General features: G+C 39.1%; 1 protein-coding gene across 4 annotated transcripts in view; it reads left to right on the top strand.

The window, feature by feature from the left end:
• The first annotated feature begins 874 nt into the window (after window positions 1-874).
• Window positions 875-17,394, top strand: part of ldlrap1b (low density lipoprotein receptor adaptor protein 1b) — a 29,105-nt gene continuing 12,585 nt past the window's right edge. For 2 of the 4 annotated variants that reach the window (XM_074692736.1, XM_074692735.1), the window contains exons 1-3: window positions 876-1,216; window positions 14,429-14,571; window positions 15,327-15,439. In XM_074692736.1, the coding sequence (XP_074548837.1) occupies window positions 1,132-1,216; window positions 14,429-14,571; window positions 15,327-15,439 (341 nt within the window). In that variant the 5' untranslated portion in view covers window positions 876-1,131. Of the gene's footprint in view, window positions 1,217-14,428; window positions 14,572-15,326; window positions 15,440-17,394 lie in introns of all 4 variants that reach the window. The other 2 variants (XM_074692737.1, XM_074692734.1) reach the window with 2 other exon arrangements.

Raw genomic sequence — 17,394 nt, forward strand, 5'->3', positions numbered from 1 at the left:
CAAATGATGAAACAGCGTCCTCAAGAACTCTGCATCAGAAACTAGAAGGACTTGTTGACAGAATAGCTTCTGGGGTCCACTTATTGGGCTTGGATTTATTTTCTAAGACAAAGACCCTAAATATTAGAACCTTTGTCTGAACTACATGCAGAAAGAGTGATGGAACACTGAAAACAGTGGACTAGCCCTGTAAAAGTCTGTACCTCAACACCATCCAGCAAATTTAAGGTGAGATGAAAAATAAACTAGAGCGGATCTCTTGTACATTCGAAGGAAAGCATTTGGCTTCAGTTGCAGAAGGCATGAGATAACAACAGCGTTGAAGTTCTAAGAAAACACATTAACATACCAGCAGATGTGATGCTGTTGTTGCCGCAAAAGGGGGAAATACCAAATAGAAGAGTCAATGGTGAATAAAAACAGCAGGATTCACTTCTTCTGGTTGGCCTATTTATTGATAAGCGCAACCATATGCATGTCTCAAGATCATTATGAAATTAAAATCATGTTTAAGATGAAGAAAAGGATCAGTATTTTCAGATCTGTCAAGTATTTTAACATTTATGGTCTCACACACACACACACACACACACACACACACACACACACATACAATCATCATAATCATTTTATACTGGTGTTGGTGGATGTTGGTGGGGAGCTTCTTTTGCTTTTTTTTAATGAATAGATGCTTTTTTTAATGAAAAGATGTGAAGCTTAAAAAAAAGAGAGAGAAAAGCTAAAAACAGCCTATGATATAGCTAATGCAAATCCCAGCGCCTAAAGGGTAAGAGGGAGGGTGTGAGTATCTGTGTACCATGCTATGAACCTAGTATCATCGGGAACAACAGCACCGCCCGTCCGGGATGCCAGCGTTGTTGCTGCAGAAACCTAACTCGCGTGATTTCACAACGGGCGTCATGCACATTATTCGGCTAATTTACATACATAACACCGCCCAGGGGGACGAACATGTTAATTCACCATCGATGGAGAGCTAACAGTAGGGAGGAGGGAAAAAACAGCTGAAACAAAGTTTCGACTAGGGTGTCTTGTTTGAAACCAGTGGAAGTGTTTCGACGGAAACATAAGGCGCTTGTAGGGCTCTTTGCCCCACTTTTGGATTACGACATGGATGCTTTGAAATCCGCTGGAAGGGCAATTATACGAAGCCCCAGTATCGCCAAACAGTCGTGGGGTTCGGGCAGACATAGAAGTGAGTATACGGTTATTCAAAGCATTAACATAAAGGCGTTAGCTGACGCCACTTTGGCTAAAATATTGCTAACTGGGCTGAAACAAGCTAGCACCGACAAGAAGCTAACGAAACAAGATGTGTTTATGTTACTTAGCGTTACTTTACAAGTCGTCTGTTTACGTCAAGCCCAGTTGTTGGCGACACAGTAGCTGTCAGTGCTATAGCTACTCAAACAGACCAAACGTTGGTATGTTGAAAAACGGGAAATTCATCATTTAAGCGGCTATTTAATGTCAAAACTGTTTTGTTATGGTCGGAAACTTAACACCAAAACTGACAGCAGCACCAACGGCTTGTAAACTAACTAATGTTGAGCAAAATGTCATAAAATCCGCTCTCCAACTGATCCTTGCATATCGACCGTGTCAAACGAGTTGCTCGGTCTTGTGCACCCGGGCCAAACGCGACCGACCGCATGGTACGACAAAACTTCAGAGTTATGTGTAATCGTGCTGTTGTCTGCCACGTCACTCGTTTGACTGACTACAACGATTTGGAAATGCACAACGGCTTAGCAGGGAGCTTAAACGTCCTGTTGACCGACCGGAGAGAAATGGGGGAGTCACCGGAGTAAAAAGACATAAAGAGATGAGGAGTCGTCTTCTTCCTGGCAAGGCTACTCAATCCTAGCAACCCACTGTTGCTTGGTGATACATTATGTGAAATAAAAAAAGAGGAGCCTCCATAAGGAATACATTCAGAATCCAAATTCAATTTGACAGTCTTATTCAGCTCCCGTGTCAAGCTCGAAGAGGAGATTAGGCTAATTATCGCTGATAATGTCCGGCTTTAGCAAGTGCTGTGCACACTTAGAGGTGTAAAGCATGAATACTGTACTCACTATGCTATCACTGGCATGTGTCGTACTGTGATACCGAAAACGGTTCTATACACAAAGGAGGGATGTCTCCTGCTTCTATGCAACCCCCTTTTCTCCTTTATTCCACAGACAATTGAGCACTTGGCAGAAACATGTCACACGTGCCAGACAGTGAAATCAGTGCTTTGTCTCTGACACCTCCTCACTTGGACCGCTTTAACAGCAGATCCTTGTCGTCTGCCATGGCAGTGGTAACAGAGGTCGACTAACCAATCAGTCTCCAAAGCTCAAACCTCAGACTGATGTGGGCTTTGCCAGAGCTCCACGTATAGTCTGTAGAAAAAGGCACAACCCTCCTTCTGTTGGATAATTAGAAAAACAAAAGCTTGTTCTGATCGCTTCATACCAATTTTAACAACTTATCCCCTTTATAGGGTGTTTCACTGTTTCCCTCTGATTTTGTCCATAGATAACCACGTGTTTTCCTCAGATCAGTCTTTATAAATAACAATGGATATAGCTCTATTTTAGTGGGCACCTGTTAACTGCTGAGTTTTGGGTTCTCATGAGCCTAGGAGGCAACTTGTTGTGTGAGTAAGCTTCTGCTTCATGGTAGACTGTATTTCCACGAGTGGTATCTGGATACGGTTGCCGTCCACTGCAAAAAACTGAAATCTTATCAAGTGTTTTTGTCTTTTTTTAAAGTAAAAATTGTCTTAGTATACGCGATATGAGCCACTTTCAACTTATCAATCCAGAAAAATGTCTTGTTTCAAGTTATCAGAGTACAAAAATGAGGTTTGAATCGCTTGTAACCAGTAAAAAAAATCTGCCAATGAAACAAGAAAAAATTGCTTGAAAATTTCCTTGAGACGAGAACAATGTCTTAATACAAGTAACTTTTCTCTTGTTCCTTTGGCAGATTTTTTTACTGGTTACGAGCAATTCAGACCTCATTTTTGTTCTTAAATAACTTTAAACAAGACATTTTTCTGGATTGGTCATGTGAATTTGGCTCATATTGAGTCTAAAAAGGAATTTTCTACTGAAAATAAGACAAAAACATTTGAAAAGTTTTTAGTTTTTGCAGTGTTTAGAGTAAATTATTTAAAGCTCACTCATATAATGGTGGCCTTCAACAGAGGTTTAAATAGATAACAGTGCAATATTTATATCACATGAAAAATCTTTACCCGTAAAAATGTGTACTCAGCCCTGTCTAATTTGCCTTTTCACTTCTTTTAGGCATTTTTTATTTCTTCTCCTTCCACACTACAGTGTTGAATTGTAGTAGGTTGTAACATTGTTTTCGAATAATACTGTATATCATGACAACATGTATGTCACGTCTTGGCTGACATCAAGTGACAACCTTCGGTCTAAAAATGTGAGGCAATGCAGAAGTGCTGAAATCAGAGGTTAGTCAAGTGTCCGCTTGAGGCTGGCTCAGCAGGTACCAGAAACCAAATACACACCAAACCAAAAAACCCCCCAATTTTCATAGCAGAAGTTAACATGTTTACAGCCTGGTACAAAAAATAGGGATGGGTACTGAATTAGGTGCTTTTACTGACTGTAGTGTGTCTAATTCTGTCTGCAGTATGGAGTACCTTTTCACATTGAATCAAACGGCACCATGTTTAGGTACCTAAACACATCCTTGTGACTGTAAGGGAGTGGAAAAGAAAGTTAATATATTGAGAAATAAATGTGTTCAATCAAAGAACTTTGAGATTTCATCATTAAGCAAATTCATATTTATTACCACATAAACACACAACAGAACAGAACAATTGGTACTGTAGAGTGCCGATTCCAACTGCCAGGTACCTGGCAACCAGGCATTGGTACCATGGTGAAAGGTACCCATCCCTAAATCTGAAAAGCTGAATCCTCTAACAGCACATATTGAAGATATTGAGATGATGACTCAACCCAATCAAAGGCATGATGTTGCAGAGACTACGCTGTCTGGGCTATGTCTGACATTATGTCTGACATTAGCACCACAATTTGCTTTTCCACCGTTTCTCTGGTCATTAGCCTCTACATGGTTGTGAATGATTTGGTGATGTCATTTCCTGCACAGTTTGAAACAGTTCAGGTGCTTTTGGTAGTCTTCTAAGCTGACTGAATGTTTCTCTCTGCTGACCTCCCAATACATCTGAATGGTTTCCAGTTGAAGGTGGGGAATAGAGCATGCACCAGCGACACTATTTTTTCCATCACCAACCTGAGAAATGTGGGTGGCAGAAAATCCCTGTCTGCATTGAAGAGAAATGCTTCCATCCCACATATCTAGCCTGCTTTCGTGGGATGTCAGTACCGAGGCAGCCACATATCAGGGTGCAGGAGACAAATTGGTAGTGTGTGTGGACCTAAACCTCTCCAGCTGTATTAACAAGATGAGTGAGCATCTTTTTTGCACTTGAACCTTCACCAACCCTGTCCATGGCACAGATCAGGCAAACAGGGCTTACCATCTGGGTTTCTTCTTGCAGGATTTCTCTATGGAGTTGTTGAGTCTTCATTCTGTCGGCCCACTGGAGTTATAATAAAGGGAAATGCATGTTTCACATTCCAATTTCATCTGATACAGCAGCAACATCACAATCTCCATCAGAATTTCTTATCATGACCTGCAGTTATCCAGTTATCCCTGTGTGGTGAGTGTATCAAACAGAGAATACACTATTTGCATCTGATTAGGAGCTTAATGTCATTACATTTATTAAAAACATTATAAAAAACAGCCTCCATTTTTGTCAAACCTCCAAAGAAACACTATTATAAATATAATAAGCATTTAAATTGTCCTTTTGCCTCTTGTCTGTAATTATTCTAAAGACAGTGCCAAAAGAAGCTCAGCGACAAACCAGTTCCTCTTCCTGGTGAGAAATAATTGATGTAATCTCTTTCAGCCATATGTGTGGACATATGGTCAGTGTGGCAGTTCACAGTTCCTTGTCAGTAGGATACCTTAGTGTCCAAAAGACTGTACATTGGACTTCTGCAACAAGTGGAAAGCCTGAAAATGAAAAAGAGTTAATTGCATTAATGGCTTACTGAGTACACAGATAGTATTTATTTACCTTAGCAGTTACAGCTTAATTCACTGTAATCACCTTGTATTCAAGGGAGTTAATGAAGTGTCATAAAAGTGCAAACACAGTCACAGCATGAGGAAGAGCCTTGTTTAGCCCATGTAGCAGGAACAGCCTTACTTTACCAGTCAGCTGAGCTATGGAGTCCCTTGGATGTCCTCTTGGTGTTGGGTCAACAAGCAAGAGAAATGCTCCAGTATTTGATAATGCATCCTTGGATTTCTTTGTGAAGAGTGGTATTCTAGTCGGGTTTGCTTTTTGTCCACACCTGCCCCTAAACTGATGACTGTTTCTTTTCTTTTCTTTTTTTGGCCAGTGTTGTGAAATGTGGAGGAATGTTAGAGGGATTAGTTTCATCAAGTGATGATTCCTATCCCTGTATTTTCCCCTCTTTTCCACACCCTTATATCTGCTGCTGCCAAAACTTCAGGCTGGGACACTTCTATGTAAGGATGTTCAGTAATCATATGGAGTGAAAACAAAAAACAAACAGTTGTACAGTGCTTATACAGAAAAGAGATTTGTTGACAATCAGCGGGATGTAAACGAAGTTGGTTGTCTCCCTTGTGTCAGACTTTGCTATGACAGACTCTTTGATCAGAACTAATACTGAGTCAAGGCTCTAATAGTTTTGAATTTGTCATTATAGTTTAGTTTTAGTTAGTTTTGACTTTTTTTCCCCATTACAGTTTAGTTTGAATTAGTTTTAGAGCGGACATTCTAGTTTTTATTTATTTTTGATTTTTGCAACAAGGCTTAGTTTTAGTTTAGTTTTAGTTTATTTTTAGTTTAGTTTCAGTTTAGTTGTAGTTTTTTCATACCTTATTTGCCAGGTGCAGGATTCAAAAAGGTCAGAGTAAATATTTTGTAATACAGTTTATTTTCAAGTCCAACACAGTGCTCACTGCTCAGTTAATGCTGATACTGAACTGTTGGCTGCTGCCTTAAACACAGGAAAATGATATAAACTTAATATAAAAATTATAAACATAGATTATGCAAAAATAATGTTAACATAAATTAGATAAAAATATTATAAACATAAATTAGATAAAACAATATAATATGAGCTTTAATGATTAGAAACTTGGACTCTGTAACAATAAAAGCAGACTCAAATACAACTAAAGTCAGACTCACATGAAATTAAACTATTACAGATGCTCTAATTCATTGCTCCTATACGTTACGTTGCAGCACAGTGCACATTCAGTGCAGCAAACAAGCACGTCCCAGTACATCCCTATGATGGTGCCGTACGGCACTGACAACTGCTGAAAACTGTCGTCAAATTGGTTGGGAAAATGTGTCTGATTAATTTAAATCCTAAAGGCTATTGACATTGTCAAAAACTAAAACTAAGGACATTCTAATTTTAGTTAGTTTCAGTTAGTTTTGTGAACACAAGATACAGTTTTAGTTTACTTGTCGTTTTTGTTTTCTTTTCTAGTTTTGTATTAGTTTGGGTTAACTGCAATGTATTTTAAATTTTGGTTTTCGTTTTTAGTTTTGTTATAGTTAACTATAACCTTGTACTGAGTGCACCAAGCCTGACTCAGACTGATTTTATCTGCGGTATTAAAGTAACACACAGGTGTAACAGAAACTTGCCCAGCTGGTGCATTTGGCACCTCTAGGATCTTATTTTTTCGTTAATTAAAATTAAGTTATTTTATGTCTGTGGATTAATCTGGTGTTGTCATTCCTCATTTAAAACCCTAACTTCACAGGCCTCCGTTCTACAGTTCAGTCATTCAGTTCATGTTTAGTGACTTGATGATACACCAAGTCCCACAAGCTTAGACACGGCATCCGGAGGCGTCATAATCATTTGATTTGCAACAGAGGCTGGCTCCTCCTGCTAAGCATGGCTCTACAAAGTGTGCTTTAAGTGATCGTTTTCATAGCTTTACTGCTTTTTGAGAACATTCTGGCCTTAGCTGGTGATCAGCAGTAATCCCTGACTGGCATGAACACTCATTTCCTCACGCTCCCTTACCCACTTTCCTTCTTTGAATGGATTTAGTGAACTCTGACAGACACGTGTCTAGATGTTGCGACTTAAACTGTGACTACAAGGCTCTTAGCATTTGCAAATCCTTTCCTTATCCAGATGGAATTGTTTTACACAGTCATCATATTAGATGCTGAGCCACTGTCATGCAGCACTTCTTTGTGAGGTAGGTTCTATAGAAGTGAAAAAAAGCAAATCCATGAGGTATATCTGTGTCCAATGAGGTGCCAAAACAGACAAGAAGTTCCCCACTGGAGCTTAAATATGAGTCTGATGCTTCAAAAAGTGAATTACCACCAGTATTCTGGTTCCCAATGACAAGAAATGACAACATTGCCCCTGTAGCCGGCCTGTGGTGGTTTGTATCTGATTCTGTTTGTGTTTCAGACGTCATCTTCTTCATTGTTCTGTAGAAGAGAGGTTAACGTTGAATGGAGTAGTCCTTGTACCAGGCAGAGACAGGCTGTGACAATGGACCATGTGTAGGAACAGTTTTTTTTTAATAACACTAATTATTTTTTCTCTCCCAACAATGCTCTATCTTATCCTTTTCCTGCAAAACCAGTATCTGTCTTAAAGGAATAGTATAATAAAGCTATCACTGACCTGCACCATACTGTACGGTACATAAAACGGTTACCTGCAGCTGAGTATGCCATAGAAATGTCAGGCTTTGTTGCATAGAAAAGGGTTGTCCAAGGCTCTCTGCTAACAAGCATTGTGCCATCTCTGTGTGTATCCCTCCAGGCGTCTCTCCTCATCTGAGTCGGCAGTTTCTAAATTAGTCTCAAGTGTCCTGATTGGGATCTAATGATGCTGCAATAGATCTTTTCTGCATGTGCAGAGTCACTGTAGGATAACCCTAAATAACTTTCTACACTTGGATTTCAAGTGTTGTTTGTGAATTGTCAAGTCAGGGTATGTTCCTCATTTTTTCTATAGTCGGCAAATTGAAAAAAAAAAAACATATTGAAATGAACAACTGTCTTGTTTTAGCCCGTTATCTTGTTTTTGGTTTCACTCACTCTCTCATTGGCTCTTTCTCTTTCACACATAAACAAAACTGTGTAACAGAAAGTGGTGCTTCTCTATCTAGTTTATAACTGAGTCTCTTAGGGTGCGGTCACACTGGCTATGAGTGCTACCTTGCTCAGACACAGCACACTTCCTTGGCTTTGCCAGACTTCTGAGAGGTGTGCTTCTTTGTGGCACACTTCATACCCAAGCAGCCATACACAATGAGGACATGATGTGTGAGGGTGGGAGAAAAAATAGATTCACATGAAGTATCCTTTTCATTTTGTTTAAAAAACATTTTTTCTTTTCTTTTTAATTGAACTCCTTTATTTCAGTCTATGTTTACAAGCCGTGTTGGAAAAAAGTTACCACTTTTCTCCAGGGCAGAGGGCAAAATGTTGCAATATAACTCAAAAAGTAACAACTGGATCTTCATGAACTATTCAGGAAATGTTCAAAATAGGATAAGAAAGGGGGATCACTGTCTGGGTTCAGGATTTTTTTAAAGGATTCTTTATCATTGTGAGATAGGGCTGTGTTCACCATATGTGTATATAACTCCACCATAGATAGTCGGATTGCTTTGCTAAACAATGCAAGACAAGGTCACCATCATTTCTGACATCTGATGTAAAAGTACGATCCAGATCCTGACAATATTCTGGATACTAAGATCTGGAACATGAAATATGTACTGGATCATCATCAATTTCAACAGTCAGGTAACAAACTATGGTACAAACCTGCAACTAACACCAAATTGTAGCAGACAGTCTGCTGAAAGGGAGTATAACGTTAAAGTAGGACGAAAGTGTTGGTGACAATCACAATATGTTTGTTGGAGGTCTGCGCTCTCTGAGTGCTTTTCTAGTTTAGTAATGTGATGTCAGATCCCCTGAATACATCCTTAGAAGTTACTGACTGACTGACTGATTTGCGTTTTAGGGAAAAATATGGCTCTTGATGCAGTCTGTAGAAATCATGATCATCATTCAACTTTTTCACATGGCCTTGTGTTAAAAAAGGAATACCAAAAATTGCAAAAAAAGAGAGAAAATATTTTAAAATGGCAATTTTAATCTAATTGGCACCCCGGGAATCGTAAAAAAAAAAGTAAAAAAAAATACTTGGTAGAAAGGCATTTTTTCCTCAGCCGTAGTATAAATCCATAATGTATAACCTCTACCACCGGTCCTCTCATCAATCATTTTAAATGATAGCAGGGTGTTAGAGAGCTTAACATGACCTAAAAAGGCACTAAAGTCAAAGCAGTGTTCTTTATTAAAAAGTAGTGTAGCCTCATCAGAGTCTGCACAAACAAGGACACAGAAGCTTCATAATTACATAGGCAGGCCATGTGTGTGCCTTAAGCCTGGTTTATATTGGAGTAGTGTGACCGCGGGTCGTACTGGCCAGCGGGGGAACAGCACTGTGGGGGGCCAATCAGTGTGACCGCGCTCTTCGCTGACCACATCAAGGTCAGCCAGAATACACACCTTTTCAAAATATCTTTAGGGTAAGGCACTCGTCCAACCAAAGCAAACATTTAGACTGTTTTATTTGCCAGGTGTCTTGCAGTGCTCCCCTGAGGGACAAGAAGTACGACTTCAGCAATATTCTGAGAAACTGTTGTGAGATCTAACAAAAGCTTTTAATTTTGGTGAATATAGGTAAAGAGGGTCACAGGCACATGCTAACATTAGGACATTCCCACTCCCATTGCCCACAACTTCCCTCCAAATCTCCAAAAAATGTTAATGCAGCAGGCTTGACTTGTAGAGCCTGCAGGGATCAGGGTGTGCTGATGGCTCTGAAACTTGACCTGAAAGTTCAGTATTAACCTGTGAAACCAAGCTGGACCACTTTGCTACATGCCAAGGATGAGAAATGACCCCTGGCTATCAGCCCTGTGCAGGTGGAATGTAAAACAAGACACTGGCTGGTACATTTCAAACACTGAATGAATGATGAACTGTAAATAAAACGTTAACACTATTTACTCTGACTGAAGACAAGCTGGATCATAGACACGTGGTTTAAGTAGTTTCGATGACACTTTGGTGATTTATCCTAAAACTTAAGTTATGCACGTCTCTCTCTGCCAGGCCTGGAGTGATAGCTGCGTTATGGAGCCTTCCTTTACAGCATTGCACAATGCTCCTTACATTGTTTGTATGCAAATTTATATTGGGAATTTTTTGGAAATCTGACTTTATTCCTTTATATTTCCCTGCTGTTTGACTTAATTAGAGCATGTCGTCATTTCTTTTTTGTTTCTAAAAATCTGGCTGACTACAGCCCAATGTTTTTAAAGCAGAGGTAGGCAATGGAGGTTTGGAAAAGCAGCTGCTCTCTTTCATTACAACTCATAGGAGCATTTGTGATGTTTTCTAACCACACTACACCCTGTTTACCTTGTCTATTTTTTCTGTCTTGACCCATAAATGTCCACCCCATTATACATAATAGATGCTTTTCTCCAAGTCTTTCACGATTTTTGGAGCTCTCATATGAATTGAATTGATTCTTCGTTATTTTGAATTTGTGCAATTTTGCGTTTTCTTTTTCAACTCCAGAAAATGTGAAAAATTGAATGGTGATGATGATGATGATGATGATGATGATGATGAAATCTGCAGACCGAATCAGGAGCCATGTTTTCCCCAAAAATGCACATCACCTGAGTCAGAATCATTTTTTCTCTCTGCTGGAGAAAAGCAGTAACTTTTTTCTAACCTAGCTTATATAGCATTTGAATAAAAAAACTAACAATTTATTAACCAAAAATCCCTATGCTGTGAATCAATTTTTCTCCCGCCCCTAATACACATATAAACATACACATTCAAATAGGGATAGGGTGCGTTCAGGGTCAGCATTGTGTATTAGCTGGGGGAGCCTGATGGACTCACCTGGCTTGACACTTAAAGCACTTCAACAACAGACAGACTTTCTGTCTGGATTTCTGCTTTAACGGTTGTTGAACCCAACAATTCTGATAACCTGTATGAAAGGTACATATTTAACATTCAGTCGCTAGCAAGACCACTGCGCCTCTCATTTCTAAAGCACAGATTGTGAGAAATAATGGTGCTGGGATTAAATGCTATGATGTGGGTAAGGCCCATTTATTTATTCCTGTAAATGTTTTTCCAGGTCTAAAGTTTACCTGGATTAAAATGGCAAATGTGAAACATGATGGATATTATTAACTCAGAAAATATTAGTTTTCTGTAGTTTAACTTGTAGAGACACATTACTTGCAAAAAAAACAACAAAGTGAAAAACTTCATTTCTTCATTTACCTCTCATGGCGATCAGTAGCCACGTTTACATGACAAGTTTTTTGTCTTTCCGAATGGAATCTTTCTGAATGACTTTTCCGAAAACAGTAGTATACATGGAAAGGAATATTCCAATCTCTGGTCTACATGCACCGCTATAATCAAACAGAAAAGTCAATTCAGCATGCCCAGAAAAACGTAAACATCACGTGATTTATCAAAGACAGAGGACAACAGTTTTTTGTTTATCATGGTATTGCAATACTCTGTATTGCGAGTGTCCGTCCAGTCTAGAAATTATGTTCAGTTCTTCAAAGTTTGGATCAAAAGCAAACTTTCCTCCAGTGCCGCCATTTTTAAAATCGGGAACGTCTCTAGTTGCGTCTTACGTCGTATCTTAGCATGCGCTGAAAGAACGCACCCTGACAACTTTCCGTCTGAGTGGATACATGATACCTCAATCGGTTTGGGGAAAGGAATATTCCACTCCTGTGAAACTGATTAAATGTCCATTCAGATTGGCACTTTTCTTTCGGAATGAGGTGTATACAAAGGTTAAATTCTTTCCATTTGAGCAAATAAACCGAATGCAAGCAGAATATTTGGGTCCATGTATACTTGGCTAGTGGCGCAATCACCCAGAAGTGGAATGAAACTATGTTGATACCCATCTGCTTTTTTGATGTTAATGCAGAGTATTGAGACAGGACAGGGTGAACATAGGTTCATGTGAGGTGACCTGCTGTAAGAGCTAGTTTTTGTGTTCCTCGTCTCTTCTCCTGGTAGCTTTATTGGTGTAGTGTTGAGACTTGTCCGAAGCAGGATCATGGGAGCAGGTTTCTGTTTGTCTGGTTTAAATGGTTTTTATGCTGGCTGCTTGGTAACAGGCTGATAATGCCAGTGTTGAGGATATGCATGCAAAAGCCACCAGTACAAAAACAGATCAGCCCTTTGTGTCACTGCTTCTGTCGTAAAACAGCTCCCAGTCATAAATTTTGCCTTTTATGACATCTTTGAAAAATGATTTTTGACTCATTGTGTACCACTTTTAATAGTCTAGTACCTTTAACTACTAAGTCCTTTAAGTATCATCCTACACTTCTATTTCTGACATGAATGGCTTTATGTTTCTTATCTGTATCACATCATCTGGGTGTCTGGGGTTGGGTTCCTAAGACTCTCAGGGTCAATTGTTGGTCATCCACACTTGCTTCCTGCAAGTTCAAGTATGGCAAGCTGAAGCACTCAGATAGGCTTCCTTCTGATGTCTCCAATGAGCCAACTGCTGCAGTTGTCTGTAATTATATAAATGGTACCTTTCCTGAGCCTCAAATTGCTCGGTGTTCTACAGCTCTCCTGTTGAACCTTCAAGCAAACCAGTCAAAATGTGGAAATTCAATGAAAACTGTAAATGTCAGCAATAGTTTAAAGCAGTATAAAACCTAGAGCTACTCATAAATGTGGCAAATGTCATCCTAGTGAGCCCACAATCTATAAAATTTGGTTGGCTAATGTCCTTTATAGCCACATTTAGGTCATTGGTAGCAGTTAATGATTTTGTGTCTCAGATTGTTTCACAGTCACACTGCTATTTGGACTCTAATGTGAGTAGAGGATCAGTAGAGAACCGCCTGATCCGTTCCCCACTCCTGGGACCTTGACCTCACTCTAGGTGTTCACTGATTCTCACAATACTTTGGTATGGTGCTGGTGACAGCTGCACTGTCCCCAGTTACCCATTACAATGGGTTGGACAAGATGTAATGATAACACATTACCACTATTGCTAACTAGAAAAGCACTCACAGAGCCCCACCAAGCATATTGTGATTGTCACTAACACTTTAGTCCGACTTTAATGTTATACTCCCTTTCAGCACACTGTCTGCTACAATTTGGTGTTCGTTGCAGGTTTGTACAATGATTTGTTACCTGACAGTGTTGAAAATTAGAGAGTTTTCAGAAAACATTGTTTTTAGTCAATCAATCAATCAATCAATCAATCTTTATTTGTATAGCGCCAAATCATAACAAATGTTATTTCAAGACATTTTACAAAAACATTTACAGGTCTAGACCTGTAAATGTTAATAAGTGACGTACAAAAGCAGTTTCGTGTGGCTGACAGGTCTAAATGCATAAAAATATGGTAGATTTTAGGGTTTCACAGTTGCCATGGCCTCAAGAGGTGGACACCATCTGCTTGGACACAAACTGAGCTAGAGAACTGGATGTTTTTAATTTTGTTGGTGACAGATTTTTGGTGGATACAACAGATCTCTTTTTCCCCTCAAATGCACACATTGACAAAGCAAAGTTCATCAGGTGTGTATGATTTTCAAGGAGAAGTTAACATGCTTACTGTTGTTACTTTTTGTTTCTGAAGGGTTATCACTCTGGATGTTCTTTTCTATCTTACTGCTCCATTTCCGTGGTGAACTTCCTTAGGCACTGTACCAGATAATTTAGTGCTTTTATCAAAAAGAAGGAAATTGCCACAAGCAGCTCACCCAAAAAAATGGAAATTAAAAGTCAGTATAATGTCATTTTCTCTCTATGCTGTAGAAAAAGGTATATAAAAAATGACTCCTCCCTCAGGGGTTGTTGAATTATTCTCAGTTCTTAGTTGTTTGAAAAAAAAATCCCCAAAATAAGAAGTATTTGATGTTCCCAGAGGTCTCAGAGACATCCAAACTTTTAGAAGGTGGATTTGTCTTTTTCTGTGGAAGATTGAGGTTTGGTCTGTGCCAGGGCTAAAAGGTGCACACCTGTAGAAAGTGGTAAATGGTTCACTGGTGAGCTAATATTGAATAGTAATACTGTGAATAGATGAATATAACATGCAATGTGGAAGCACTTTAAATGATCAGAAGTCATACTTAAATATTGTTTTTTTCCCCATTTATTCATTTGTATATTTTTCATCTGCAGAGCTTCCAGAGAACTGGACAGACACGAGGGAGACCCTTCTGGAGGGCATGGTGTTTCAGCTGAAGTACCTGGGAGTGACGATGGTTGAGCAACCCAAAGGAGAGGAGCTGTCTGCAGCTGCCGTTAAGAGGATAGTGGCCACAGTAAGAGACAATGGAACACAGGACACCAACAACACACCCTTCTCTGATGCACATGAAAAATCCTCTCACATTATCACCTCTGTCACTTGAAAGTCTAAATTTTCAAGTTATGTGTACTTTTCTTTCCTTGATCTGATGACTGCTGTAGTTAAGTTAAAAATGATCTGGTTTGGATGTGATTTGTTTTATTTTAAAAGTCACTGGACATTTAAGGTGGTTACGTGCACAACTTCCTGTCTCGCTCAACCTGCTTTTTATATGAAATTGATGCTTTACAGCTCTGGCATGGGGCATAAAACTGCTACCTGCAGCAGACAGGACAAAGCCGTCATCACATGAGCTATTCGATTTTTTGAAATGTTAATGACTATTTGAATATTCGAAAATCATTGCTCATCCCAAATCCAAATTCCTTCAGAAACTCCATGATGAGATCATGTAACATCTTGGGCAGAATCAGGAGGAATGGGGATGAAGCTGTTCTGTTTGACTTAGTGCTAAAAATATTTAGCTACACGTGTACATCTGATCTATATCTGTTTTCAAAATTCTCTTTAGACCTGTTTTTGCTTTGTTAGTGTAAAACATCTAGTGTAGATATAAGCTGGTGAGTGTGATGGTTGTTGGTAAGAGATAGAACTAAAGGTGATGCTGATGCTGTGGCAGACAGATTTATTTTGTTTGTGTCTTTGACTCACTTAGCCACCTTTCTTGCTCTCTCTGCTTCTCATCTGTCTTTTTCTCTTTTGCTCAAGGCCAAAGCCAGCGGGAAAAAGCTCCAGAAAGTTACATTAACAGTTTCCCCACGAGGAATCATCCTTTATGACAGTGCCTCCAACCAGCTGATAGAAAACATTTCCATTTACAGGTAATCCCAGTCAACTTTTCAACATATTTGGTTTTGTTTCCTTTTATCTATTCATTAAAGAATGTGAGTGTCAATAAATGTGGCATTGCAAAGCAGACTGAAGTGTTTACTTGCATGTTTCTGTGTGTTCAAGAACTTTATCCCTCTCCGTAGCTGTGTGTTTGTGCTACACATGCACACATATTTTCTGTGGTAGATGCTGACAGATCTTTCTTGTGTGCTTCAACTTGCATATTTGAAGATGCTTAACCTTCGCAGGCTTTGAGCTTGTACGCCGAGTTTGAATCACTTCACCGAGGCTAGCCACACACAGGATGACTCATTTTCTCAAATCCTATACAATTCCTATGCAGTTTACATTTGATTTGCAGAGTCCTGTTCTTCTTTTGAGAATGTTTCAGACTATGCTCTTGTGACTTTGCTCTTGGTGGTTATGTTTTTTGTGATGACGATGATATTGAGGTTTCATTAAGATGATGATTATTTTAGTGCCAAATCAATAAAATGAAAACAAAAACCTGTGCTCTTACACACTCTTTGTATTGCCTCTAGCACTCCTTGCTAGTACATTTTTGATTGGACTTGTAACATTATGCGATACTTAAGTTACTTAAATAAATAGCTAAGTTGTTCCCCTCCATCTAGAGGTTTGTTTGTAGTGTTTTTTTTTTTACTTTTTTGCCAGTATGTTCTGCAGTCACACCTATCCAAAGTGTGCCAAAGCAGAGAAGTTTACACTTGAGGTCTCACTGGCTAAATGAGCTAAAGCATGCTTGGGATCGTTATGGATGGCCAGTGTGACTGCATAAAACAGCATCCATGCAAAGAGTCTCGATTCTCTTGTTTGAATTTTTTTTTATTAAGATTTAACCCTGAGAATATTCATCCGCCAAGGCTCACTAAAAGGGATGTATAATGAGAAAAAACAGATAGTTAAATAGACAATGTGTTGTTATGAGCTCAACATTTGTCCAGAAAAAAGAGATGCAACTGTACAAACATAAAAAAACTGAACTTTTTTTGATTTTTTGCCATGTCACAGGAAACCTGATGATCTGTGCTGCAGAAAAATCATTAATTAGGATATCACATGAGTCAAGGACTTGTTCTTAAATTCATTTTTGCCATGGAAAAGGCAACCCAGAGTTTTGATCCTTTTAAAAATCTGACTTATGTTCAAGTAGATAACCAATTGGAACAGTCTTTACATTTAATGTAAAGGGGAATCTGCAGTGTTGCCTTCAACTTGGATGATAAGATTGTTTCAGTTAAGTGAAATACAACAGTCAGGCGTTGCACTGAGTAAGAGCCTCATGCTGGGGCTTCAACGTTCCACATGTTTCTATGAGCCGGCACCATAATTCACACCACTTAAGGATTTAAGTATGCCAAATCTGACATAATCTGCTCTGGTTTGCACTGAACATGTGTATTAGTGAACTGAAAGCCATCCTTGCATTAATTTGATGGAAACTTACAGATAACGTCCCTCTCAGCTTTTTAAAGAAGCTTATTTTATCTTCCACATAAGTTTAAAGATGTTTATCTGTAATTCACACTAGAAATGATAATTAACCTTTGTGTAATACCCTTCACAGCTATGGCTGAGCAAAACTTGCTGTTGTTAAAATACACTCAATTTCTCCACTTCCTGAACACTTAGCTGTGAATCCAGGATATAATGTGCAGGCTCCATCAGTGTTTTGGGAGACCTTTGAAATGTATCCTCCCGTGTTTCGTGTATTTCATTTTATCACTCATCATATCTTAATGTGATGTTGCTTGTGTTTCCAAAGAGTAGAAAAGGCAGATGCCACCCTTCATTGTAGCCCGCCTCCATTATTTTGTGTCCCCACCTCTAATAACTGCCAGCTATTTTGGTATTAGGCAAAAAAAGAGACACACTTTTTGAAGAGTTACATCTCAATTTTATTCCTGCGCTGCGCAAAAGACAG

This window comes from Halichoeres trimaculatus, unplaced genomic scaffold, assembly GCF_033239565.1.
Source record: "Halichoeres trimaculatus isolate MK-OKI-2021-1 unplaced genomic scaffold, fHalTri1.1 fHalTri1_scaffold_17, whole genome shotgun sequence".
Taxonomy (NCBI): domain Eukaryota; kingdom Metazoa; phylum Chordata; class Actinopteri; order Labriformes; family Labridae; genus Halichoeres; species Halichoeres trimaculatus.